A 27,863-nucleotide genomic window follows, 5' to 3' on the forward strand; every position below is an offset into this window, starting at 1 on the left:
TAAACATCGAGGATAACCTCCCCCCTATGTGTCATTTTACAGTCACCCTCATTTTGTGTCTTATGCTGTTGTACAGCATTCAGATGTGCCGCTGTGTCCTAGATGTAGGCATACAAGCTGCACCAGGGGAAGTTTAAGTTGGATATTAGGAAAAACTTCTTCACTGAAGGGGTTGTCAAGCCCTGGAACAGGCTGCCCAGGGAAGTGGTTGAGTCACCATCCCTGGAGGTATTTAAAAGACGTGTAGATGTGGCACTTAGGGACAGGGTTTACTGGGATTTGGCAGTTTGGGGTTGGACTTGGTGATCTTAAAGGTCTTTTCCATCCTAAACGATTCTATGATTCTCTACGTCATCAGAGGGTGAAATGGTTTCAGAATATCTTCAGGAATTATTGCCCACGTAAACAGCCTGAAGATCTTTGGGCAGTCTTGAGGCAATTTTAAAGAAATGCATCTTTCCTTTTCCAAAGCTGCAGTCATAATACCACTTAGTCTAAATACACTGTTTAAACAGTAGCCTGGAGACAACCATTTCCATTACTTTCAGCTATCTATAAATCCTAAATGTGACCTTTCATTACTGACAGTACAGTTGATCAGATTAAGATGGTGCTGTGGGACCCAGCTTTTCTGATGACAATAGCCCTGAACACTGCAAAAAGGAGAACAAATTTCACGTTAAAAAATACCTCCCAAAAAGTACCCAGACTCTTTAAGCTGAACAGAATTCCTCAGTTACATGAAATAACAGCTTGGAGAGCACAGGGGAGCTGTAAGGATCTCAAGGCCTTCATAGCTGCTTTGTAAATCATAAAGGAAGTTGGTTTTTAGGTATCAAATCAGCAAATTAGATGCAGAGACCTACCGAAGTCCAACCCCTTTTTTTTCTGGTTTTACTAGCTTGAAAATCAAAAATACTATCTCTGATGTTTGAGATCAAAGCTGAGATGAAAAACTGAAATGTGAGACCACTAAATGGCTTTCAAATGTAGGAGCATGTTTAGCAAATACAAAATTTCAGCAAGCTGTTAAGTTTATTTTGGTTTTGAATTTGGTATATCATTTTGTGGTTGCCCTTTAACATCTGGTCAGAAATGGTGGTAAGGTGAGAATTAATTTTTTTTTTTTTTCCAAGTCCATCCTCGGAAATTCCAGCTCACTAAAAGGGGCAAGTTACCAGGAGAGGGTAGCTGTAATTTAGGACTCTCATTCAGAGGCAGAGGTTTTTCTGACAGACAGCTTTCTGTTAGCTGTTGACTGATGTGAGTTTCCAGGGTTGGAATTTGGGTTTCCTGGCAGCAGAGGCAGCAGCACCCCAGAGTCCATCCCCTACTCAGTGGCCCCACAGCTCCCAAAACACCTGAGACAAAGTTGGGAGAGCAGAAATCTCGAGAGCTCCCATTCTGAGCTGGGCTCCCTTCCTGGGTCTGCAGCAGCAGCGGTCCTGCCCTCAAACCTCAGGTTGTCCCACATCCCGTGGTTTGAGTTTACCTATCCAGTTGGTGTTGAAGTTTTCAAAAGAGGAAAAAGGTCACTTCAGAGCCCACTTTAGAGGGTTTTTGTCCTGCAGGAGGTTTTGAAAATTTTAGCTTTTGTTTTGAAACGATGATTTTTTTATTCTTATATTTCTTTCAGAAGTTTCAATTAACTTGTAGAAGCGCTGTGAAAAGTACTATATGCATTTTTACATCACACAAAACTGGCTATATTGTGCTTCCTTAAAATAAGCATTTAGAATAACCCAGCTTCCTGGAAATGCTTATGGTAAATGTAGGGATCTTTGCCTGACGGTAAAACAAACATATTCTTGAAAGGACACGGTAAAACAAACATATTCTTGAAAGGACCTGGAGTGAAAGATGCTCATCGTCAACAAACCGTAGGAATTCTTCCACAGCCCCCAGCAAAAAACTGCCTGGCAAAGGCAGTTAACTCGGCAGCCTTTCTGAGCTGCTGTACAGAGATCCATCACTTCACAAACCAAGCTGCCCACAGGATGAAAAGAGTGTGCGACAGTAGAGGCATGTTTATCTCAACAGGGTAATTTGACTTCATGCAATTCTAGCAGCAGGATTTGAAAAGGACCAACGTTCAGCGCCCACACCTGGAGCCAGATTTGTAAGGGCTTAGTTTCCACTTAACCTCAACTCGTGGGCAAGTAACATATTTAACTCTTTTTAAAACTCTGCCCTCAAGGCATAGAGCGGTTGGGCTCCTCCTTCATGACTGGATTTAGATCTTTGAAACACTTTAGTGTTTCAGACACTAGTATATGGAGGTTATAATGCAACAGTATTTATTATTATTATTATCACTGCTACAGCTGCTAGGAAATTTTGGACCTGGTTCCCTGCTGTGTGAACTAATGCAAGACAAATTTTTAAAAAACACCCTTTTCAGTCTTGTGCATGAGTGTGTAGGACAGAGAGAACTCCTGCCTGGTGGTGCAGAAACGAAGACCTTGGCGTGGTTCACAAGCCAGCAGCTGCAGTAGAGCATGGTGATCCACATTTGTCACTGAAAGTCATCAACCCAGGAATAATTCAGGAGTTGCAGATAGGCTGGAGCTGGTGCTGTTTGTCACGTGCTTTATAATGCAGGGAGATCAACTATCCCATAATAAGGATTGGCACTTGGCTAACTTTGAGCATAGATGCTTTCATGCAGAGTCTCTTTGTGATATGTGTGTAATTCTGGGCAAAGTGTTCCCTGACTCAGGCCCTAAGTAATGCTGTAATACAAAAATTAAGAATAGTATCTGATTCTGACACCAATAGTAATATTGGTTGATTGCTATGGAATTTGCTTCCTGGTAAGTCATACTCTTGTCTGAACGCCTCATAGTCAGTGAGGTGTTTCTCTCCATAGTACTTGCTGATGGACATGCAGTGGCACTGCTCTCCTTTCATAGTTGGGGCAGGGGCGTTTTTGTTCCCCAGAAAGCCAAGGTCCCACAGGCCCTTTGGGGAACAGGGATCTGAAGCCAGCAGGCACCTCTCAAGCCAGACTTCCCATAGATCTCAGCTCCTGCATTTGCTTCTGTGTTTTACAAAATGTTCTGTGAGGAACTTGGTGTCTGACTTGGTTGTATGGCCTGGCCAGAGCTTCTCCAGTCTCCACTGGGGAGGCTTCCACTGGGGACAAAGGCCTTGCTGGCCACGTGGAACTTGCATCGTAGGAGGTTTTGTCTGCATCCTTTAAAAGTTACAGTAAAAAACAGCTGCAACACCATTGTCTTCTTCCATAGGTCTTGGGTGAGACTTTCTATGTAAAGTGGAGATACAGGGAAGATAAGGGATCGATTTGAGGGGACGCTTTGTGGAGCATCTCCACAGAACCCAGCTTGCTCTGCTGCCTTGCAGCTTGGAGGGCAGAGGGGAGCACGGTGGGGGAGATTTCTCTGCAGGAATGCTTCCAGGTTTAACCTGCTGTCTCCTCCTCCTACTGCTCTCCTCCACGGTCTTGTCGAGTAGCTATTACTTCAAGAAGAGGAGGAGGTAACCTGGGCTATTAGTCTTTATTCTTTACAGGGGTTTTCTGAGTAAGCTTTAACCTCAGAGTCGCTGAGTTTACTGGGACTATTAGATGTGTCACCTGAAAAGACAAATACTGAATGATCTGATACACCGACAGGAGTACTAATTCCATACTGCTAATAGTAGCTGGTACATGATTCATCTTTGTGTATAATAGCAGATTCACATTGTTACCTCCATGTTTCAGTCTCTGCAGTTAGCTGATTACAACCTAAACGGTTCACTAGTTTGTTTTGTGTTTTTGCAGGGCAGAAACTACTGGATACCTTAGCTGAAACCTGGGATTTTTTCTTCAGTGATGTCCTGCCCATGCTTCAGGCTATTTTCTATCCTGTGCAGGTGAAAAATTACTCTGTTACTATAGAATCTTGAAAAACTGGAAAAAGCAACTTTACTGGTTCATCAACAGATTGATGCAATCCTTAACTCTCTCTCCTTGGGCCAACCTCCCAGTGCAGCTGTTCTGTATAGTCATGTCATGCAAATAAGTTACTTATGCAAACAGGTTTGAAGTGCTTGGGTGAAAAAGATGAAGGGGAACTCTGAGAACAAAAGTGGAGTGCGGGGAGGATGCTTAGTCCTCCTGCCAGCTCACACTAAAAGTCAAAAAAGGCTGTGAATGATAAACTGAAGTAAGTGGAGCTGTGTTGACTTAAATATATGCATTTCGTTCTCTACAACATGAATTTGTCTCTGAAGTATCTCCACTTTTGAAACGAATTGCATTTCTGAGATCAAATTCTGTGCTACTCTAAGTGGACGGCAATAGTCAGTGGAGTTAGACCAGTTTACATGAGCACAGAATACGACTCTGGTAATTTGAAATCCACAATAGGTACTTGATCTGATTGGGATGAAGGCTCAGTCTTCTAATTTAGTGATGGCCACAGGGTGTTCTTTATCACTTAAGTCCCAAGGAAGTCTGTACCAGATAGGTATATGTGACCTCCTGGAGTTGTTCCTAGGTGCCTACAGATTTTAGAGGCAGCTTGGTGCCTAAACATATTTTGGGAAACTTCAGAAACCTCCCATTTTTCCAAATGGACTTTATGCCTAAAATGATTGTCCGAATGTTAACGATATTACCATTTGCACCTGCAGATAATTACAGGCATGAGGTCTGAATTCAGTGGAAAAGCTGCAACTTTACACAGAATTTGATTCTGAAAGAGAAGACCTCTATAAACATACAGGGCTACCTCACCCATTGACTTGTGTCTTACCAGTAGAAACTTTAAAACGATAGAAATAAGATGGTATTAAAAACCTGTTAGAACGTGATGGGAGATTTTTCTGAGTGCCACATAATTTAAATTCAAGGCATTTGGGCACCTAGAGATAGAGGTAGGCTCTCAACCTGGTTTTCCAAAGCTCTTGACTAAATTAGAACTCACTCAGATGTTTTTGATAATTGCACCAAATACCCGTTTTCACTGTTGTGTTCCTGAGGCCCTTGAAAATAATTTAGCTACACAAGTCTCCTCACCATTCAGATGGAAATAATTACTTGAATTTTCAAAGGAACCTAAGTCCCATGTAATTTCAAACAGATCTAGGTGCCTGATGTTCTGAGGTTACTTCCAAAAGCCCAGCTGGTGCTCATGTGCTTTTGTAAATTCTATTCATTAGCAAATGAAGCAGATTTGGGGCCTTCTTTTTTCCTTCAGTATAAATAATTAACAAAGTGAAAGGAATGGGTGGGGTTGGGTCAGGCTTCTTTATTCCAAACTAAGATAAGTCAATACCAGACTTTCCAGAAGCGTTAATATTTGGCTGGCAGTACTTACAACTGAAAGCAAGAATATATATGTACAGCCATATATACCCAAGGAAGAAACCCTGATGCCAGAAATTATTTTACACCTCCTCGCAAGGCAAGCGCTGTTAATCTCCGCAGGCAGAGCTAGCGAGGTATTCTTCGGATGAGACTTTCTTCAGTGAGAAGGTATTCTTGAACTGCAAAAAGGTGTCTTTGAAAATGCAGTATGAAACTTCAGTTCTGCTCCTGCCTTACAGTGAAGTCTGCCAAACTGTAGAGAAAAGGAGGATTCACAGGTGGGCTGAGTCAGGATTCCCACCAGAATTTGAAGACAGTACCCAGCCAGTACTCAAAATCTTGAGAAATAATGAAAATTCAACCCTTTTTCAACCCTGCTTTTTTTTTTTTTTTTTTTTAAAGCATATGATACATTTCATTACTGTTAAAATGCAAAATAGTCATAGATATCCTGTGCTCAGGTGTGATTCCCCAGCCCTTCATCATCTTCACACCCAGACTCAGCCTTTGTCTGCAGCCAAATCAGATTCACTGTGCAGACTTGTAGGCTGCTCTGTGTCCTTTGTTATGTTTCCTTTGCTTTTCATTCAGGTTTACTCTTCTTGTAATCCCTCAGAAGTGGAGGAAGGAATTTTGATGGAGGATTTGAAACTCGTTTTTACGCTGCTCATAATCCCTCTTGCTTTGTTTCTGCTTCTAAGGGGAAGGAGCCCTCGGTTCGGCAGCTGGCTCTTCTGCATTTTAGGAATATAATTACCCTCAACATTAAATTGGAAGATGCATTATCACGTTCCAGAGCCAGAGTTCCACCTTCCATTATTCAGATGCTGTTAATACTCCAGGTAAATTGGTTTCTTTTCTCAGGCTGTTTTTATCTGCCTTTCTGTACAGTATTGCTGAAGTCTTCTTAAGCAGTCTCTGATCTTGCTCATTCATTGAAAACGTCTTACCCAGAATGCCAGAGCTTCTGTGCAATTAAACGTGGTCCTAATATCTAAAAGCAGGGACTATAGAGATGTAGATTTCATGCCTTAAGATCCAGAGGGTCAGAGAGTGAAGACTCGTTTTGAAACTGTGGGCCTTTAAATACCAGGTTTTGCAAGCAGACCAGTGTATGTGGCAATAACATGACTTCCATTAAATGCTGCGTGGTGCTGCATTAGCAGTTCTGGATATGAAGCTGCATGTCTGGAGTAGGCAACAACATGAATATGCAGTTTATGGTTGAATCATGGTCATATTTGGTCACTGGCACCAAATTCTGTCAGAGCTGTTGATACCGAAACATTAAGACTGGATACTGGTATTTGCCTTCAGTGTTAGATTATTGGTTTTTTGATAGTGAGGAGAATCAAGAAGAGGAATTCCAGACAAAAGGCAAGTTTAAGATTTTTTTTTTTTTTTTTTGCTTAACTAAAGAAAAGCATAAGCTTGTGTTGAGGAGAAGGGTAATGAGGCAGAAGGGAGGGAGAGAGCCAGGAGTGGATTCTTCGGGGGTGAGGAAGTTGAGATTTTCCTGGCTGGTGACTTTGTTTATAAACAAATAGATTCACAGCAAACGAAAGGATATAGTTTCTCACACTTAAAATGTTTCTTTGCCCTTCGTTACCATATGAATTAGTTCTGTGTCTGAAATTGTTCTGAAGAGCAGGATAATCTAAAGGCCAGTGATGAAAAGGGAGCCAGGAGTAAGATTCTCTCTGCTGGGTCAAGAAATAATATTTGACCCCTGCTATCGCAGTGTACGTTTGTTGGAGTGTGTAATGGTGTGTTTAACCTGGTTTTCTCAGGAAAAGATACTTATGTGATAGGAGTGCCTGCTTGTCCCTTGTCTCCCTTCTCCCTAGCCTCCGTCTTGCCAAATGCTTCTTGAAGCTGCTGGCTGATTGTGGCACAATGACAGTGATATCGGAGATATTAAGATTCCTGGAGGTTAGTGTCTGGAGAGAGGAGAGGAGCCTCAGGGAAAAACTGGAGCACGGGCTTAACTGCATAATGAGACATCAAAGAATTCACATAATTGAACTGTGAACCCAGCAGTGTTAATAGACACCTGAGACTCCACGTGAGAGAGGACCATTGTGAAAACATTAATCCCAGGAAGGGTGTCTGTCAGGCCTCATCCCTTCTTAGATGCAAGGTAAACTGTCCATTCGAAACCAGGCTTCAGCAGTGTTGTTGCTCACAGATCTGCTAGCTTTTTTGTGGTTTCTTCTTATAAGAGTCTGTGCTGGCTATGGGCAGGATCCGGCTTTGAATGAATTCAGTGGTGAGGCGGGAATTGAGTAACATCCTGATTTAGAAAGTTCATAGGAGGTGATGTGGAGTCATTTGCCAGGATCAGTGCTACAAGAAACAGTTTATTCACAAATCTGCTTTCTTCAACAACCAGAAGTGTTAACAAGGTGGATGCCTGTTTAGGGTAAAAGGCCAAATCCATCCTCATTGCAAAGTTGGTGATGGAAATCAATAGTGAAATGAGAGGGGCTTTGCCCCTCGGTGTTTATTCCTGCACACGGTACCTATGGTTGTAGGGTGGGGATGGTGAAAGTCCTTCCTCAGCAGTAGCTCTGCCAAACGTGTGGTTTAAAGGCTAATGGAAATGACAGGAAAAGGTCAGAGGAAGATCTGGGAATGAGCTATTTACATGCTTAGCAGTGTTAGTCAGTAACTGGATTTCAGAGCAAAGTCTTTTTCCCAAACTCAAATGTCACAGACAAAAGCAAATTTTATACATTTGCAGCATGATAATGGAATTTTCTTGACTTACTTTAACTCAAACATGTGAATAGGACTGAAGAGACGTAACAATTCAGCTGCTCAAAGAGCACATGGTGGACGTTTGTGTGTGAATTTCCCAGCCTGAGAGATGATGTCTTGACATGGACATTGTCTAATCCCTATTTCTGCCTACGGTGGATATCTCTGCTGTAACAAACTCAGTGACACTGGAGCAGACTCCGGTGGCTAGAAGATGAGTCTGGTGATGTCGACCCTGGACCACGTGTTGAACTTGGTGCTAAGTTTCCCCGTTTCTGTCCTTGACAGCCATGTGCAGCTGTGTTACGTAATTAAGGAGTAGGTCGTGTTCTTCAGGACAGCAGCTGTAATGTTAGCTGAAGGTCACAGGTTGAAAAAGGCCCATGCTGACACGCACCAGTCTGTCCTGTTAGACTGGATTAAAGCGGCAGAGATTTGGTAACTAATGCAGGGTGCATCTGGTATCACTCATGTTTTAGCTTGTTATGGTGTAGGAGAAGAGCTCGGTCAGTTTGTCAGGAGAAGACACTTTCCTTCTGGAGGGGAAGGGAAGCTTTTTGAAGAGGAAGTGGAAGCTGCAGCAATCCTTGGACTTTTTCAGGAGGCGGGTGCTGATTTGGCAAAGCTCAGTAAGAACACGTTTTACCTGAGCTTGGGTTAGCTTCGCTGGCTTCAGCATGTGAGTGATTTCATTGACCTCTGTGAAGTGACCGACCTAGTGCAAGTCACACACATTCCTTGCTTGCTCAGCTGGCCGTGCTCTGGCCAGGAGAATAAAACAGTCCCTGCTGAAGACCTCCTGAATAAAAGAACTGAAATGAAGTTGCACCCCTTACTTCATTGAGTGATTGATTTTTCCTTCTTCACATCAAATCTTTCTTGCTGCCCGCAGTAAGCTGTTTGTTGGCAGCGTGCCTACCAGCCATGCATTTAAGACCCTAGCATGTGGTACAGCACCCACCCCAGTCCTCTGGCATGCAGTGACATGAGAGACGATAGACATTGGGCAGAAGGGGTCCCCAACCTGACACATACCTCACAATTTGCCCAATATATCTCAATTTCTTTGTGTTTAAGAAATCAAAGACTAAAAAAAAAAAAAAATAAGGGTGGGGGGAAGGAAAATCTTTTCTCTATGCAGTCGCTTTTTGAGGGAAAGAAGAACCTCCATTTCTGTTACAGGTTTTGTAATAGCAGATTGTACATCTCAAGCTCTGTTGTAAGATACCCTCCATTTAGAGGGTCAGAAATTAGTCCTCGGGTTAATTATTAGACTTGGGTTCTCCAATCCAGCAGAGCTGCTTCTCACCAGTGCTATAACCTGGTCTAATCACAAACCAGCAATCTATCGGGAAAGCAGCAGTCCCCCAGAACTGGAGGAAGGAGTGATATTCCTGTGCTGTAGAAGTCAGTGGGAGTTTTATCACACCTTGGAAGAAGGGCCTTGTACCACTCAAACTTCCAGTTGCCAGCATAGTCTGACCCAGTTACAAACTGAAATGTTAATCCTTTGTGGCTGCTTATAGGCAACGTAAGCTGAAGTGCCTCCAGAATGCTCCTGTTGAAGTTGCAGGGCCTTCAAGAGCAGAGTCGTGACTGAGAGAAGTAAAAGAACTAAAACTGCTTTTGGGCACAGAGCGACGCACAGGAACTCACGTAACTACACGGAGTTGTCAGTCTTGCCTCGGTGACCTTTCTCTTTGGGTGAAATTAGGAAGGTGGAGGGAGAGGGATAAACAGAAGGAGAGATTAGAAAATAATTTTCTTCTTTATGATCTGTGAACCAAAGAGAGCAAATCTACCACCGGAGGATAAACAATCCGACTTACTCCCCAAAGCATGTTGTCAGAGAAGACCTTTGCCACTGAAACTGGAACATCTTATCTCCAGGTATCTCTCCTGAGGTCTGAGAGAGTTGGAAGAGAAGAATTAAAGAGTGTTTATCTGCATCTTTTGGTTAACATCAGGATTATTTGAGTTCATAGAATCTCTCTGGGTGACCTGTGGTATTTAAAACCCCTAGAAGAGCACAGCACAATATATCTCATGCTGAGGGATGAGGCCTCACTAAACATAAACTCTGAAGAGAAAAATAAAACCTGTGGTTTCCTTTTTGGCTTCTCTGAGCTTCATTTGAACTCCCTTGCCTGTTGTCATTCTCTGTAAAGGAAGACAAAATAAATACATAAGACTGCCCAGTGGGACCTATTTGTTATCTCTGGAAAGTTCCTAAATGTAGGCTCAGCTCCTTGCACTTTAAAGGGGTGGAAAAGCACATTGCAAGAGCTGAAAGCAAAATGCAGAGTGCTGTTTTTCCATCCCAGCAGCCGCATAGCAAACCAAAGGCAGCGTCGTGGTTAAAAGCAAAACAACCTTTGCTATGAGAAAACTGCAGGGTCCTGCCTGTGGAACAGCAGATTTGCTGTAACGCTCCAGTGTGTGTCAACTGGGGTCAGTTCTTTATGGCCATGGGTTTTGGATTTGGCAGTTGCTTTTGAGAGGTGGTCTTACTAAGTCTCTTAGACCTGAAGCACAGGTTGAACAAAGGGGTGTGGGCATAAGGTTTCAACGTGCTCTTAATTTCTCTTCACCTTTTTCTGAATTCCTGGTTTATAAGACACAAAAAGTAGAAATCAATAAATAAATGTATCGTAGACCCTATTGAAATATAAATCACCGTATCAAAAACCTGTGCTTCCCCTGGGTTGTGCATAAATGTGTTTTCTTCCTTCCTGGTGAAAGGGTGGGCTTGTCTGTCTCATTTGCATCAGCCCCATGGGCACGTAAGGAGTCAGGCAAGAAATCTTGCAGCAAGAGCACTGCCTGACACAAAGGGAAGAGTCCTCTATTGCTCTGTGTTGACAGATGTGAAACTGAGAATCTGGCCCTCAAGATTTACACCTTAGAATATTTTGTAGAAAAAACACTTCTAAGCAATATCCTGCCTTACTGTCTCTATCAGCAAGTGCAGTTTGCAGTAATTAAACTGGCAGGGGTTTGTGTTATCCTGGGATGAATTTGTATTGCCATGAGTTTTAACAAGGCACAACATTCATTTGTTGTAGGAAGAAGATCTTTTTGAAAGAAAATCTTGACCTTTTTGCTAGTGAGGAGTAGTTGTCATGTTTGAATTTGAATGTCTTCATATGGTTTTTATTATTGAGCTAGATTTCTGGTGCTGGGAATCATTTCCACATGGAAGTGGCAAAAATGCTAGAACAATTTCATCTACATGTTGGGGTGTTGCCTCAAGGAGAGAACTATTTCATCTACTTGTTGGGGTGTTGCCTCAAGCAGGTTGGGATGTGCCGTGTTAATGAGTATGAGACAGGAACCTGGGAACTGACCGGAGAGTTCAAAAAAGTGACAGCAGCAGTAGCCTGAGTGCAGTGCAGGGGAACCAGAAAGGCCTAAACGTAGGTTAGAGCGGTGCTGATACTTCGGTGGGCCGACGGCGCCAGGCAGGAGTGCTGCGTACACTATTTGTACTAACCAAGGCACCACCTTCACTCGCCTGCGTGTTAGTCGAGCAATTCCCCTGCCATAGCCTGGTGAGGGCAGGAGTCGGTGACAGTTGGTGGCTATCTGTTTTTCATTTACAAGCTGTAGGTTTATAGTTAAGCAGGGAAACCACATCAGATGCCTTTTCCCTCTATAATGGTTTTAGCTCTCTTTCCACCTGGCACTTATTTCATGGCTCACCACAAGTATGTTTTCTCTAGGGGCAGAGATAGGGGGAGAGAGTGTGGTTGCTCTTAACCATTCTGTAAGCCTGACTGACGGGGCAGTTTCAATAGTAACTCAATGCAGCCCGTGTTTCTGCATCACAGATCTTGAAAGGTCTGCACTCATGGGCCCTCTTTGTACCTAAGACCAATGGAAGTCCATTGCCATACGGAAGGAACAGATTTAATTTGGAAATCGAGTACCCTTCAAAACTACCTCTCAAAGTATTTGGCAACACTACACGTTGCCACTTCTGTAACCCTCAGAAAAACAGGAAAGCAACATAAAATGTTGTTGTTTTGCTTTGTTATATGTGAACCTGTCTCATGAACACCGTGGCATAGTAATTCAAATGTGCATCTTGTCCCTCCTCTTAACAGGAAGACAGTGTTCAAGGGAACGTGCCCATAACCTTGTCCATACCAATTAAACACCATTGTTATAGAAGGCAATTTGCAGTGTGCAGAGTCCCTTTGGGCGGATGCTCACAGTGCATTTTAGGAGTACCTCACGTTAAGTAAGATGTCACTTCAGTGAGGGACACCAGTTAGTTACCCAAAGGTACGGCTTCAGCTGGAGCTGGCCAAACGCTGCAGCAGTTGTCTAGAGTGCCCTGAGTTAAGCTGTTACTGTCCCTTGTGTCCTCTGCTCTTACTGCCCATTTTCTGCCTTCCGCTGGGGGAGGTGAGAGTACTTGCTTGTCCTCCTTTAAAGAACTCAACACTTGGGGCTAGAGCAGACATGCATGGAGTTACCGTCTCCCTGCTGTCTACAGCACCCAAGACTACCTTAGCCCGCGATAATTTACTTGTGCAACTTAAGCATGAGTTGTTTCAGCTCAAGTCAGTTAGATACATGTTTAACCTTGGTGAAACCAGGTTGTCTTTCCTCAAATATATGAATATTAGGAAGTATTTCTTTGCAGAAGGGGTTGTTGGGCGTTGGAATGGGCTGCCCAGGGCAGGGGGGGAGTCCCCATCCCTGGAGGGGTTGAAGAGTTGGGTTGATCCAGCGCTGAGGGATCTGGTGGAGTTGAGAACGGTCAGTGTGAGGTTAATGGTTGGACTGGAGGATCTTCAAGGGCTTTTCCAACCCAGATGATTCTGTGATAAATATATGTCTGTCCCCTGGAGTTTGCCTCCATTAATGAAACTGGCCTATTAAAACCAGTACAAGTTCATTGGCAGGCAAATCCTTAATCCATAACAAAATAGAGTTAAATCAGTAAAATCATTCCTAACTTGAATTAGAATGTCCCTGCAGACCCTAGAATTTTTATCAAGTAAGAGGGAGAAGGTTTTAACTAATTGCATTAGTTTGTGCAAATGTCTTTTGTGGACCCTTTTGGGCCAGCACACTAAAACTGGCATAAAAGATAGCATAGAAATTTTGACTGTTAAACAACTCTGAGCAGGAAACGTTCCCATGGTGCAAGAATCCTTTGAGGCAGGGTGCTTTAATGCTGTAATTCATGGGTTGTCTACAGGGGGAACATAAGAAAGTTAATCTAAGCTACCTTTTAAAGAAGATTAATTAAACCTCATTAAAACTCTGTATGGACACTCATTCTGAGAATTAAAGGGGTAAGAAGGGAGGCGAGTTAAATTAATGACACTTCAATTCTACATCAGAGGCCTAAGCACCCTTTATCTAAACAGCTTTCTGTTCTTTAGTGAATTATCATTTCATTTTCCTGAGTGTCCCCAAGTAGACAAAGCCACAAGGGAATTGCGGCTGTTGAATCGCCCAGGGCACCAGAGCGGGGGGTCCCTGGGAGGTGGCAAGTACTTCTTGGCTGTTATGGCCAACCAAAGAGCAGGGAGCCATCCCAGGTGCTCCCAGCACCGTGGGTGATACCCACCAGCTATGGCAGCGGCGACACCCGGCACAGGAGGGGAGGACCCTTTGCTCTCCGTGGCTGGGCTGTATCCATGCAGGTAGCAAGGTCAGCCAGTGCTGGGGCTGGGGTCACCGGTGCGTGTCTCATCCCTCACGGTGGGTTACAAGGGGGGTGAATCTTGGGAATTCCCCAAGAGCAGAGCCGCAGGGGGAGCCGAGTCACCACAATGACTCCGAGGAACAATTGTGCTGGTGACTTTATTAACTGACCGCTTTAATAAGTGAATGGAGGCAAGCTGGCAACAGTCAACTGATAACTGTCCAGAGAACAAATATAGGCACTTTGGCCATGAGACTGTTTTCCTCATAACCCATCAATGATCACCCGATTGCAGTTCAGTTCCTACAAAACTTATATTCATGAATATATGTAAGAGAGAGAAAGCACAAAAAGAGGAAAAAGAGGAAGAGGGGATAGGAAAAGGGGAATCACCACCCTTGGATCCCATGCTGTTGCAGAGTAGCCAGCCTGGTCTGTAGGTGGTGGGTTGACACAGACACACGTGGGGTGTTGCCTTTATAGTCTTCCTTAGGTGTGTGCAGTAGGTTGTTCCAGAAGGTTCTCATTTTCTCTGGCTAGTACCTGCGCAGTTTGGCAAGTTCTGTCTCTGGGCAACAACAGGAGGGAGGGGGAGAGAAACAGCCCACTGTCCCACCTCCTCAGAGCTCGCTCCACTTCCCCCCCACAGGGCACCCACTCGAGTTGTGGGAGACACCCTCTGTACCAACAGTTTCTTGTTTACCAACAGTTTGTGCCAGTGCAGCACCTCCTGTTCTGTCCTGCTGCGATTCACCGGGCCCTGCTCACGAGAAGAACAGCAAAAATCATTTCCACCAGAAAGACTGTGCAGGGCTGTTCCGTAGTGTTGCGCTGTGGTGGTTTGACCTTGGCTAAATGCCAGGTACCCACCAAGTCACTCTATCACTTCCCCCCCTTTCCCCTTTTTTTTCTCAATAGGGCAAAGAAGGGAAAGAAAATAAGATAGGAAAACAAAACAACCCTTGTGGGTAAAACAACAGCAGTTTTAATATAAGCAAAGCGAAGCAAAGGTCCGCGCGCGGAAGCAAAAAAAAGCAAACAGATTTATTCTCTACTTCCCATGAACAGGCGATGTCGGGCCTTCTCAGGAAGCAGGGCTCCCATACGCGGAGGGGTTGCCTCGGAGGACCAAGGGTGACCCCACCCCCTTCCTCCTTTCTCCCAGCTTTATACTGAGCAGACGTCATATGGTCTGGAATATCCCTTTGGTCAGTTCGGGTCAGCTGTCCTGGTTGTGTCCCCTCCCAAGATCTTGCCCACCCCGTCCCACTGTGGGGGGGAAATGTCAGAAAGAGCCTTGGTGTTGTGTAAGCACCACTCAGCAGTAGCCACAACACCAGTGTGCTATCAACACCCTGCCAGCTCCCGACATAAAACACAGCACCATGAGGGCTGCTACAGGGGAAAACCAATTCTGGCTCAGCCAGACCCGGTACATGCGCACACGAGCTTCCCCATGGTTTTCAGAGATGAGACAACGTGGTTTCCAGTCAGATCTGAGCTGGGTGTGGAGCGGCTTGGATAATCCCTTGTGCAGGTACCACCCTGCCCCTGGTTTGCAGTGCCTGGAGCGTTCTGGCTGAGCACAGGGCTAGCACAGGGCTAGCACAGGGCTAGTGGGGAAGCCTCCTGCTGGGAGATTTCGTGCCCATTTTCCTGCTTCTTGAGCCTTTCCTGCAGCAGACACGGGGCTGCGCAGCGCTCGCTGGATTTTGAACACTGGTGGTTGCTGGTCACACCGCTGCTTCTCCCATCATGTTGCTGGCTGCTTCGCCACCTTTTACCTTCCCAATGTTGCCTTCTAACTCTCGTCCTCCCCCGACCCCAACTTATTTTCCCACAGAGCAGAAGGGAGGAAGGCAGAGAAGTAGCTGGTGTCGTGTTAGTCACATGGAGGACAGCCGGGAGCTCATCCTTGCAGGCAGCTCTTTTCTCTGATCTCGGTTCCCCCTCCTGACTTTGACTCTGCCCATAAACCAGGTCGAGACTCAGTGGCAGCCAGTTGCAGAGCGCCAGGACACGCAGCGGTGTCCCCTGGTAGCGGTTCGCTCACACCGATGTGATGGGCAACTTTGTCAGTCATTAGAAAGGAGTAAACGAATTGTTTAGAAGCGCCTCTGGCAGCTGTTTGCTTTCCATCAGGAGTGATTTCTCCTGGGATTTTGGTGTTTGCTTGTTTCTGTCTGTGTTACAGAATTTTGTTATTATGGGAAGACGTGTTTCTATCTAAGCCAACAAGGTGATTAAAACAAATTATATAAAATGTTCTACCCTCTGCCTTCTCCTTAGAAGGAGCACTGAGAAGGGAAGGAGCTGTGAAAGGTGTGGAAGCTCCTGCTCTGCAGTGCCACCCAAGTGCCATCCCCAGGCCTTTCCCCTCCTGCTCGGTGGTTGCTGGTGCCAGAACCACCAGCCCGTGGGGACAGCGTGTGCCAGGCTGGTGGCACAGGGACCTGTGCAGAGGGTGACTGCTTTGTGGTGCATTTCTTCCAATAATAACAAGCCTGTGTGCTGCAGTCTGCAAAAGAGAGGGGAGAGATTGAATGAGTCTCTCGGAGGCATCCTTTCTCCCATGGTGAGTGGACAGGGTTAATTGTCTTCTATCAGGAATTTCACAGCCTGACCCTCAGCTCTGCTGCAGAAGAAAGAACTAAGTGGCATGGTAATACGTGACACATACTGTGAAATTCATTAACTTGCCCCTGCCTGATTATTACAAGCAATTAAAAGGTAAACAGTCACCTGACAGAGCAGGATTCAGATTACATTATTTGATTTAAACCATTATCTGTTGGGAGCCTCCTCCTGTTCCCAGTGAGCTACCAGGTGGTTGCAGCAAAACTTCTGCAGCACCAGGTGACGACGATGTGACAGGTCGTGCCTGCGAGTCGGGCGTGTGGGCAGTCAGGGCCAGCACCCCCGGCACGTCACGGCCTCGCTGCCAGCGAACTGGCTGGCCACAGTGTCGCTGGGAGGTGGGGTGGGGGAAACCAGGGATGCAGGGAGGGGAGGGGACTGCTCCTCACTCATGTGCTCTTCCAAATGGATCCAGAGGCCTCCGGTTTGAAGTCATTAGGCAGGGGATTGCACTTCAGTGGTGCAATCCAGCAGATGCTGGCAAGAGGAGAAGCTGTCGTTTAGCCTGGCTGAAATCTGTCAGAAAGGTGTTTTGCAGAATGCAGCTGTTGTACTTGGAGTGGCTCTCACATAAAACCAATTAAATTTCTTCTCCTTGAGCAGCTCAGAGCTGTCAGTTGCTTCAGTTACTGGTTGTATCTCCAAGCCTCCTTTCTTGCTAGCACAGGTAGGCAAGAGCCTTCATGCACCAGGCACTGTATAAACACAATGAAAATATGAGTTGGCACTAAAGATTGTGCAGCCTGATGCAAGAGAAAGTAGATGAGCAGAAGGAAACAAGGAGACAAACATACTACAAGTGATGTTACAAGAAATAGTACACCATTGGCCTTAGAGGTCTAGATGTCCTCTAGAGGCAATGTGATTCTTCTTGTCCTCTTGTTACGGGTTGCTTGTTCAGCTCCAAGAAAAAAAAATACATCCCTCATTCCTCCTGTATCACTCATGAGCCTTTCTTGTGGTTTCCTTGCTTAGTTGAAAAGAACAAAACCTTGGAAGAATCAGTGGGGTATTTCCATTGTTTCTCAAAATGTCTGAATCACATGAGGACAGATGTTTAGGCAGTTTGAAGCTAATGCAGCTCTGCTAAAGCCTGTGTATAGTAGAGGGGGAATTGGGAAGCAGTTTTGCTTGAAAAGCTCTAGAATATGGTTATATATGGAGCTGCGTTGTTAACATTTAAAACAGAAGCAAGGAGAAGGCCTGGGCTGTGGAGGTGGCTGTGTGATATTAAATTAAAGCACCAGCCAGCGTTGAGGGGAGAGGGAAAAAAAAAAGACCAAAAAAACCCGACTTTTGTTTCAGTCGTAGGGTCGTATCGACAAGAGGTGAGTCAGGGCATCTGTTGGCTTCAACCAGACAGGTTTCCACTGCAGGTAGATGTTGCAAGAATTGCTGAATGCTGCTGGATTTTGCCGGAGCGTGGGGTTGCCAGTGTGCACGTCCCGGGTGGGTGATGACGATGAAGGAGGGAAGGTTGGTCCTTCAGAGCCACTCCTGCGATCCCATCCCTAACTGGGTGCTGTTTGCATTTGGGGAGTGCACTGCTCAGTGCTCCCTGGCTGTAAACTCAGGTTTTGTGTGCAAACACCGCTGCGGGTGGGGTCTGAACCACGTGCCTTCGTAAGCCAGGCGAGATCGGGGCTCTGGAGGTGATGTGCTGCTTTCTGGCTCACAGCGATGAGTTGTTGGTGATGAAAATGGTGTCGCTACCAGAAATAGCAAAAATTTCTAAAATCCAGAAGGCGCAGCTGACATGTCTGCTCAGTCTATTCAAGTGTATTTCAGAAGAGCAGAAAATTCATGGCGTAGACTCAGTCACCTGCAAAGGATGAAGCAGCATGGAGGATGCTGAGGGATGAATGTTCATTAATGATTTAAAAGGGGAGTGTGGCTCTGAAAGGCAGTATCAGAAATCCTCACAAGTAGGTAACAGCAGTCAAGTTAATGTTTGCAGCTCTTCAAAAGAGTTTCTTGGATGTCTTTTCAAAAGAGCCTGGATGCACTGAGGGAGGGCTCTGCCATCCTTTTTTCTCTTTGAGTACCCACCTGAAAATAAATGCAAGATGGATTTTCTTGTAATAAATGTTAAATGAGAAAACATTCAGAGCCAAGATTAGGTAAAAGACTTCAATGCTCAGAGTTAAAAGTCATCAATTCCCCAGCAAGGTTAGATGAGCTTAATGTGTATAGATCAGCAAGAACTTCAGGAGGGAGCCTAAAAAGAAATGAAAAGATTTATTCTCTTGGACATTAAAGATCACATCTAATTATTTGGTAACTCACAGGGTGATCTCCACATGGGGCTGCACACACGCTTCCGTGCGCGTGTGTGTTTGCCTTTGAGTGTCATGTGGCAGTGCTAAAGCATTTGTAAATGCAGATAAACTAACTCCAGCTCCAATTTATTCCATAAACAGCTCTTCAAAGACACTCAGCTCTGCATAGATTCATTTGGTGGGTTGTTTCAAAGTCGCATTAGCTTATTTGACTGAGATGATTGCAGCTCTTGTCTGTGCCCAGGGGAGTCACTTAGGTGGGAATCAGACAACCTCTGGCCCTGAGACTACGAAAGGCAGAAATGCATACCATTATTTTTGTTGGATCTTTATTAGCAAACTGGCTGTTCAGCTTCTGCAGGACCCTAAGCACTGTAAGCCTCAGAGTAACTTCCTTACTTCTAATCACTTCATATCTTTTACTTATCTTCAGTCTTCATCTCCTGCTTTGTCTTTCGCAGTCTCATATAAAATGTTTAATAACAGTTTAAAGAAAAATAATACATTGGATTTCTGTGGGTCAGGAGAAGACTAGCTTGTTCTTAGTGTTTGATCCTTTCGGGAAAGAAAAATCCTATTGCTATCTTTTTGCAGCCAAGCCATTTGAAAAACTCTCACCAGCTGAACACAAACCGTGTCTGGGTGTTTTGTCTTCCTTATCTTTTGTCTGTGTCTCAGTGCCACCAATGAAAGAAAGAGAGAGACAGAGCAGCTTCTCACGCTGACATTGACATAACTTGGCACTTGCTGGAGATTAAAGGGAATATGACAAGATCTTTATTTCTGAGGCAGTCACAGGGATCTGAAGTGCTGACTTCTGTCAATATGGGAATGGCAAGCTTCTCTGCCTCTCCCTCCCCTGAACACTGTTGCTATGAGAAAAGCAGGAGGCAGAGATGAGACAAGACATGATTTAACCCTTCAGATATTCTAGGCTTTACCAGTGGCTTAGGATAAAATGACGAGAGGAAAAAAAATGTGAGGCAACGCTACCGAGGGCTCATAATGATACAACTGTGAATTGTGCAGCTGCATCTGTCCAACATGTGCAAAAAAGATACTGGTGCCCCAGAATGGACCTGTAACACACAGGGCACAGCCTCCCGTGGTTGTAAACCAGTATACAATCATTAACCTGACAGGGGTTATTTTGACTTAAAGCAATTTGAGAACTTAACGTACCGGTCCTACTTTCCACACTTCCCCCCGCGTGAGATATACCTGTTTGTGAACACACATAACATAGTCTTAGAGGTTGACTGAAAGCGAGTCCATTATGAATTCTTAGCCCCCTCCACCAGGCTGAGATAGCCCTCCGAGAGGGGAAACTGCTTTCTTCCAGCTTGTTCCAGTCTGCAAAGGTGTGGCCCCCATTTCTCCCCAGCCCAGTCACATTTTCTCGTTCTGCCTTTGGACTGCTGCAGACAAACCCCCACGGGGAAGAGGGCACATGTAGTTTAAGTGGATCAGGTTCAGCTTAGTCAACACAGGCTTGGACAAAGCAACATTAAGTCCCCGCTTGAAGCAGTTTTGATCCTGTTTTGAGTCTGTTTCCTAAAGGCTAAAAAATGTCTGAGTTGTTTGCTTGGGATGAAAGTGGCATGAATCATCAGGGAAACCGGGGAGGAAGTACCTGAAATTTTCTGTCCTGACAAACACAGACAAGTGGGCTAGAAGCAGGAGCAGGAGGATGAAACTCCCAGTCCTTGACCCCTTTCTGCTCCCAGTTAGTTTGAGGCAGGGCATTTCTTTTTACCCAGATGTCTCTTCAGAAGTGGTCAATTGATCTTGTAGTCCCTCTCAGTGAGCTCCCAGAGTTTACTCGACGTTTTTATGGGACTTGAAGCTCTCACATGGAGAGTCCTCCAGAATTTCTGAGCCCCATTGAAGCTAGTAGAAGAACATGAGCCAGCAGTGGGCCCTTGCTGCAAAGAAGGCAAATGGCATCGTGGGCTGCATTAGATGAAGTATTGTCAGCAGGTCGAGGTCATCTTTCCCCTCTACTCAGCACTTGTGAGGCCACACCTGGAGTGCTGTGCCCAGTTCTGGGCTCCTCAGTGCAAGAGAGACAGGGACATACTGGGGAGAGTCGAGCAAAGGACCATGAAGATGATAAAGGGGCAGGAGCATCTCTCGCGTGAGGAAGGGCTGAGGGAGCTGGGACTGCTCAGCCCAGAGAAGAGAAGGCTCAGGGGGATCTTATCAATTGTTGTAAATACCTGAAGGGGGAATGGGAAGAAGATTAAGCCAAGCTCTTCTTAATGGTGCTCAGTGACGGGCCCAGAAGTAATGGGCACAAACTGAAACACAGAAAGGTCCGTCTGAACATAAAGAAACACTGTTTCCTGTGAGGGTGACTGAGCACTGGCACAGGTTGCCCAGAGGGGTGGTGGAGTCTCCCTCCTTGGAGACATTCAGAACCCATCTGGGCATGGTCCTGGGCAACAGGCTCTAGGTGGCCCTGCTTGAGCAGGGGGCTTGGGCCAGAAGACCCCAGAGGTCCCTTCCAGCCTCAGCCATTCTGTGATTCTGTGAACATCAGGATTTCATCAATATAAGTAGAAAAATTCATCACTCTCCTTATGTCTTACCTGTTTTCACCGTTTCCACCCTTGCTGGCTTGGGCTGGAGCGCCAGCTGATGTCAGTCAGCAATAGTTCCACTTAACTGCAAATAACATTCAGAGTGAAGCTGAATAATTGTTGCCAACAGTCCTCTGATCCTTCTCTGTTGGACAGCAGAAGGGTTCAGCATGGCACTCGCCTCCTAAATAGGAAAGGTGCAACTACACAAGAAAAGCACTTAGGAAAAGCGCCAAAGTCACCATTCTCTCCCCCGCTCAGAGGACTCAGTAGTTAAGCTGGTTCTTTATTTCTGGAAACTAGTTATTCTATCAATTATTGACCATCTTCATCTTACTGGTTAAATAATTTCTAGCACAGATTGTTTATGCTTTAGGGCTACTGCAAAGTCCTATGCAGCAAGTTTTTATATCACTATTTGCCAGAAGCACCGATGTATTCTACAAGAAAGCCTGCACTGAGCGTGCCCTATTTCCTTTTTTAGCCCGTGCACTTCTCCTGCTACCACTGTTAGCAAGAAAATGTTGAATTTAGTTAACTTTTGGTCTGACACTGCATGGCTGATTCTACACACTGTGTTACCCTTGGTGTCACGATTGCAAAGGCTGAGAAGAATCCATTATCACATCTGATACCTCCATGAGTTTACTCATGAGTTTGCATTTACTCCATGTGTAAATGGAGGCCAGGTGCTCCTCCCCAAATGTAGTTCCGTTTGTATAATACTGGGGGATTTGCTCTGCAGGGTTGACTCCCAGGGAACAAGGTGGGCAGCTGGGGCTGGGGGAGCGCAGTATCTCCACCAGCTTGGGCTTCCTGATTTCTGTTGGAGCCTAGGGCATTCCTGCAGGGTGTGTCAGAGCAAGATCTTTGAGTTTTTCTGTAGCGTGCTGTGCACATCAGCTGGAGACGGCATCAGTTTGAGCGGGAAGCTCCCACGATGATGCTCCGCGGTGCAGTAGGAGCAGAAGCTCTGAACAGCGGTGCGGAGGAGAACAGCTTCAACTCTTTGAGCAGCAGTTGCTGCTCCGAGAGCCCCTGTAGTCTCCTCCAAAGCACGAGGCAGGGTGGGCTTGGTCGGTGAAAGTGCCACAGTGCTGTAGAGAAAACAGAAATTCTACACACCTGCGGACCACTCCTGAAACCTCTTCTCAACAACAACATAACTTCGCTGCCGTAGGTTTGTGTGTGAGCATTGCAAGAGCAGGAAAAATAAGATGATTAGCTTTTAGATGATATTAAGTATGTGCGCGTGTCTGTTCAAGGGAAGATGGAGGGATGCAGACCTCAATCCAGAATGTAACCCATAGCATAACTGGGAGCACATGTTGTGCCACCAGTGGTGCACATGGCAGAGACTGGTGGCCCATTTGTCCCCGGTTCCTCCTCACAGTGATTTCACGCCTGCCCTGAGACCACAGAAACACAGAATCGTCTCGGCTGGAAAAGACCTTGAAGATCCTCCAGTCCAACCATGAACCTCACACTGACCGTTCCCAACTCCACCAGATCCCTCAGCGCTGGGTCAACCCGACTCTTCAACCCCTCCAGGGATGGGGACTCCCCCCCTGCCCTGGGCAGCCCATTCCAACGCCCAACAACCCCTTCTGCAAAGAAATCCTTCCTAAGAGCCAGTCTGACCCTGCCCTGGCGCAGCTTGAGGCCATTCCCTCTTGGCCTGGCGCTGGTTCCTTGGCTCAAGAGACTCATCCCCCCTCTCTGCACCCTCCTTTCAGGGAGTTGTAGAGGGCCAGGAGGTCTCCCCTCAGCCTCCTCTTCTCCAGACTAAACCCCCCCAGTTCCCTCAGCCGCTCCCCATCAGACCTGTGCTCCAGACCCTGCACCAGCTCCGTTGCCCTTCTCTGGACACGCTCGAGTCATTCAATGGCCTTTTTGGAGTGAGGGGCCCAAAACTGAACCCACTCATCGAGGGGCGGCCTCACCAGTGCCAAGTCCAGGGGTAAGATCCCTTCCCTGTCCCTGCTGGCCACGCTAGTGCTGATACAAGCCAGGATGCCATTGGCCTTCTTGGCCACCTGGGCACACTGCTGGCTCCTGTACAGATTGGTCTGTGTTGCTCAAGTTTTAGAAGGCCAGATATGATGCAATCAGAGGTGTTACATGCGCCAAAGTGGGACAACAAGTAGTCATGGCCAGTAAGGGCACTGGTTTCCAAATCTCTTCCAAGGAAGGCTGCTGCTATCTCTTTGACTAAAATAAGAAGCAGATCTTGCCGTTTATGTGGTCACCAGGGCGTGCGCTGCAGTTTGCACACCCATATCAGTTCTCCACCAGCGGTGTTGGCTGAGTCATGTGTGTTTTCACTATAGATACTGCTCTGTGTCTGCCTTGTGGTATGTCTTGTGACTTTTAATTTCAGTTTTCCCTGGGAGTAGTCGGGCAACTGTTATTACCCACTCTTTGTCAGATTATCGCCGCTGCATGTTTCTTTCAGTCATATTGATCTGACCCAATGCCAGTTAAAGAAACGTGGTTCTTAATGCGTTTTTCTTTCCTCTGAGAAATTTGCTGCTTTCAAGCAGAAAATAGTTACATTTGTTAGTTCCTTTCCTGTGTGGTTAAGACAGGTCAGTACACGAGGCCAGGACCTCACTTTGCATCTGGACCTGACCCTGTAAATGCTTCTGGCAGCGCGTTTCCTTCCCGGTAGCAGCAGGTCAGGACTGCTTGAGCAGGCAGTAGGTTACAGCTTTTTGTTGGTAGTCCAGGGTGGAGGCCAGCCATCGAGGACACCCCAGCGGAGCCAGGCTGAGGACACCCCTGCAGACTGAGGGTCTGGGTGTGTTATTTGGCCATGAGCTGAGCCGTACCCAGCTGCTCCCTGTCCCATGGACAGAGGACTTCGCTCTTCGGGGCCATCAAGCCACCAAGAGTAACGACTGCTGAAACGACTTCATTATATAATCCAGAAGTCTGGTTTTTACTCCTTTCTTCCCTGAGTCCAGAAGTTTGGTAACCCAGGATCTAGCTCGCAGCTTGGTGTGTCCCCTGTGGCAGAGCTGCTCCCACATCAAGCACCAAGATGCGCTGTGCCTCCCCCAGTGACGTGTCCGCTTCTGGCAGGGTGCTGGGCTTGCATCCCCTCTGGCCTGGGGGAAGGCAGGTTTTATCTATGTTTTCTTTTGTTATATTTGATTTTTCATTGACAAGCTGCCCAGCAGTTTGACAGTTGAGCTGGAAGGCAGTCTTCTGCACCAGTACTCGCTCATGTGAACACGCTGATCAGCCGAGGCGGTAAAGCTAAAGTTTACTGCTACATCATTTAATCAATGATGAGTGTGTACTTCAGCACATCTGCAGTTGCAGGTGGACATAAAGGAGTTCCTACTGCCACGTCCAGTTGTTAGGGCACACAGAGACACTGGAGATATCTTTTAATGACTAATTTATTAGGTAAATGGTCCTATAATACTCTGTGCTAAAGGGAAGCGAAAAGCAACTGAGGGATATCACCATTTCTAGATGTTACTAGTGGTGGGTGCTGTTAGTCAGAACTGGAAACTGTACAGTGACCTTTTATAAGTAGTCGGCAAAACACTAAATTACCGCTGGTCTGTTAAAAGCAGTAACTTTTAATTTAATTTAACTTTTAATTTAGCCAGGATGTCTAATGAGACATACCAGACCATCAGCAGCGTAAAAAGTTTTTTATGGCTGTGATTCTTCGGGGATTGCTTCATGTCTGGTTTTTTAGCAAAGCCTGAGGAAGTGAAGTAAGCCAACACCAGGTGAAAAGTGGTGGGAGGTGGATGATTAATTTCTGGGCTCCTTTGCAGCTCGCAGCCTGAACGCCTCCCCGACGGGCTGGGCTGGCAGCCGTGTTTATGGTCACTTCAGAGCATTCATTTGGAAGCGCTGATACTATCCAGTTATATTTTAGGTGTTGTTTTTTACCAAAAATGAAAGGATTTTGGTTATGGTGATGAGTGAAAAGACAGAGCCGGAGCTTCAGGGAGTGTGCAGTGACAACAGTCTCGCTGCGCAGGGACAGAGGCTACGGGCAGGCTCACATCTTACACTGCGTGGGATGGGTGGCAGGTCTGCCCGCCTGCGTGCCACTATCACTGTTCACTGCCTGTGAGGAGAAGCACAGGGTGCTAAAATTTAGCATAACAGGATATAGAAATTTATAGTATAATAGGATATAGAAATAGGATATAGAGTTGTGATTGTGGTTGTTTTATTGCCATGGTAAAATACAGCAAGGACATTTATTTTTTTTTAATAAAAATGGTGGCAAATGTTGCCAAAACAGCCTTTAGGTTTCTGGCAGCTTTGCAAGCCATGTAGCCTGTGCTTACATACAATGTTGATAATGGCTTAATAGTATTTTTTGTTAAAACATATGTTCATTAAAAAATCTTCAAAGCAATCCATCTTTGTTATACGGTATGCGAAAGATTGAAGTAGTAAACCTTAGCCTCAGGCAGGTTTTAAGGTTGTGTTTGAGGAGGACTCTTCAAACCTTTAAATGCCTGCCTGGAGTGGCCTCCACTTTAGGACCACTTTAAGGCTTAGAGAAGTTCTATATATTGGAAAAGGAAACTGTGGCCTTACATGGGGTTACAAACCCCTCAGCTGTTCTTCTCAACATATCTGTTTATTAGCAGTGCCAAAAGATGAATTTATTCAGTCCTCTGTGCTTTCCTAAGAAGGCCTCGTGCCCTTTAAAAACTCAGTAAGAGTTTGTGGTTAACTTATGGAATTAACAGGGATGGAAATGTCCATTCTCGCTGACCTCTGGTTTTGACTCATGGGGTTTTGTTCCCAAACACAAGGAGTGGTTTGTTCCAGCAACACTCTCGAGTGCAGCAGCGGGGGACACGCACGCGGCCGGTGCCGTGCTCCGGCACACAGGGCTGTAACCTCAGAAAGTAGCCACCTCAGTAACGCGTAGTCTTTAGGGTATATGGCCCTTCTGGGAGTGCTTACGGATTTACAGATCAAAAAATGTAGTGCATAGGGTCCTTTTAATGCTTTTGAACTACTATATAGAATTCCCTCTTTCTAAATTATTTAATTACAGGTTACTGAAGTAAGGGACTTGGATACTGTGTTACATTCAGAAATACACGTCTCTGTTCTTGATGCTGAGCACAGACCTTTTCCGTTTGCAATGGTATTCACATATTCAGGACTCAAATCCCCATTATCCAGGCCTTGAGAGTAGGGCAGACTCTTGTCATAATATTACATTATAATCCTTCCAAAGATAATGAGGTGACTCTCGTTGCATTTCAAAACAGTGGGACCAAGATGAGGATTTGATCCAGCAGCTGCACTGTTCCAGAAGTACTAAGATACTTGCAGTTATTTGATATTGAGCTATTTTGGCCCTCAATTGAGAAATAAATAGGTCAGGCAAGGCCTTTGAAAGGAATTTAATAGATACATCTCACACTTGCAGGGAAGCATGAAACTCTCCTGCTAAAATGAAATTGGGTTCATGAAAGGTCACAGTTATCTTTTAAAGGAAATTTTTGCATGTCTGCAGAGCAAATATTGCATTCAAGATAAGGGTAGAGTCTCTGTTTTACTGATAATGCTCCAAGTTTTCTTTTTTCCTCCAAATTACAATACAGCTGCCTGCAAGCTAAGCAGCCAGCCTGCTAGATATGACTTTTGCCTTATTGCTATATAATGACATAGCAAACTAGTAAGGCATCAAGCAGTAAATACAAGAAGAACCATGAGCTGCCGAAATAACAGGAAAATACTTTTTTTTTTCTGTTATTCTATTGGTGACTTTTAAGTCCTGCCATCAATTTTTCTATCGTGACACGGATAACAACCCCAAGTTGGTTTTACTCTAAAGCTAATTTTTGCCTTTATAAACACAATCACTTACAGATTTGGGAAGGGGTCTAAAAAGGACTTCATATATGTTTAAGTATATGTAGATATCCATGTAGATAGCTGCAGGGATGTCTATACATGTCTGTCTATCGATCTGTATTAACAGAGAGATATATTTGCATACAGATAGTGCCACAGCAAGGCCCCCTCTGGCTGCTCTTCAGCTGCACCAGCCACGCCTGGGGTTCACTAAAGAAGTGAAATTGGAAGAATTGCAGAATTGGAAAGCCCCACTTCCTCAATAGGGTTGTGGGGCACCCCTGCCTCTGTTAACTGCCTTTGGTGTGTCGCAGCTAACCTGTTGTGGGCTGATGTATGAGCCTGCAGCTACCTTCTTCCTGGGCCTTGGTCCTAAAAGCTCATGAAGAGGAGCAGGGGCTGCCTTCTACCCTATGACCCAACCTGTGACAGCCTAAGCCCAGACCTTGGGGTCAAGACACTTCCCAGCCGTGTCATGTCGACCCAGCTGGCTCTGGGTCAGGGGACAATTGGCTTCGTGGGTGGCACGCAGTGACGGCAGCGTGGTGCTGCTCTGCCCTCGGGCAGGGTCTGTGGACAGGCAGAGGTGCCCCCAGCTTGCCCTGAGCCTGCAGACACTCCTCTCGGCCACTCGTAAATAAGTGATGGTGTCATTCAGGTCATAAAGTTTAGGTTTGGAAATCTGAGGTAGATCTTACTGAATATTGGGATGTACTTGTATTTGGTTAAATAGAGGCCTGGAGGATGTTGGTCATTAAATAACACAGCAG

The 27,863-nt window shown here is 45.6% G+C and overlaps 1 protein-coding gene across 5 annotated transcripts in view; it reads left to right on the forward strand.

The window, feature by feature from the left end:
- Window positions 1–27,863, forward strand: part of PRR5 (proline rich 5) — a 93,475-nt gene that overhangs the window by 58,309 nt on the left and 7,303 nt on the right. For all 5 annotated transcript variants that reach the window (XM_074825601.1, XM_074825603.1, XM_074825602.1 and 2 more), the window contains 2 exons: window positions 3,785–3,876; window positions 6,016–6,156. In XM_074825601.1, the coding sequence (XP_074681702.1) occupies window positions 3,785–3,876; window positions 6,016–6,156 (233 nt within the window). The remainder of the gene's footprint in view (window positions 1–3,784; window positions 3,877–6,015; window positions 6,157–27,863) is intronic.

This window comes from Strix aluco, chromosome 5, assembly GCF_031877795.1.
Source record: "Strix aluco isolate bStrAlu1 chromosome 5, bStrAlu1.hap1, whole genome shotgun sequence".
Lineage (NCBI taxonomy): Eukaryota > Metazoa > Chordata > Aves > Strigiformes > Strigidae > Strix > Strix aluco.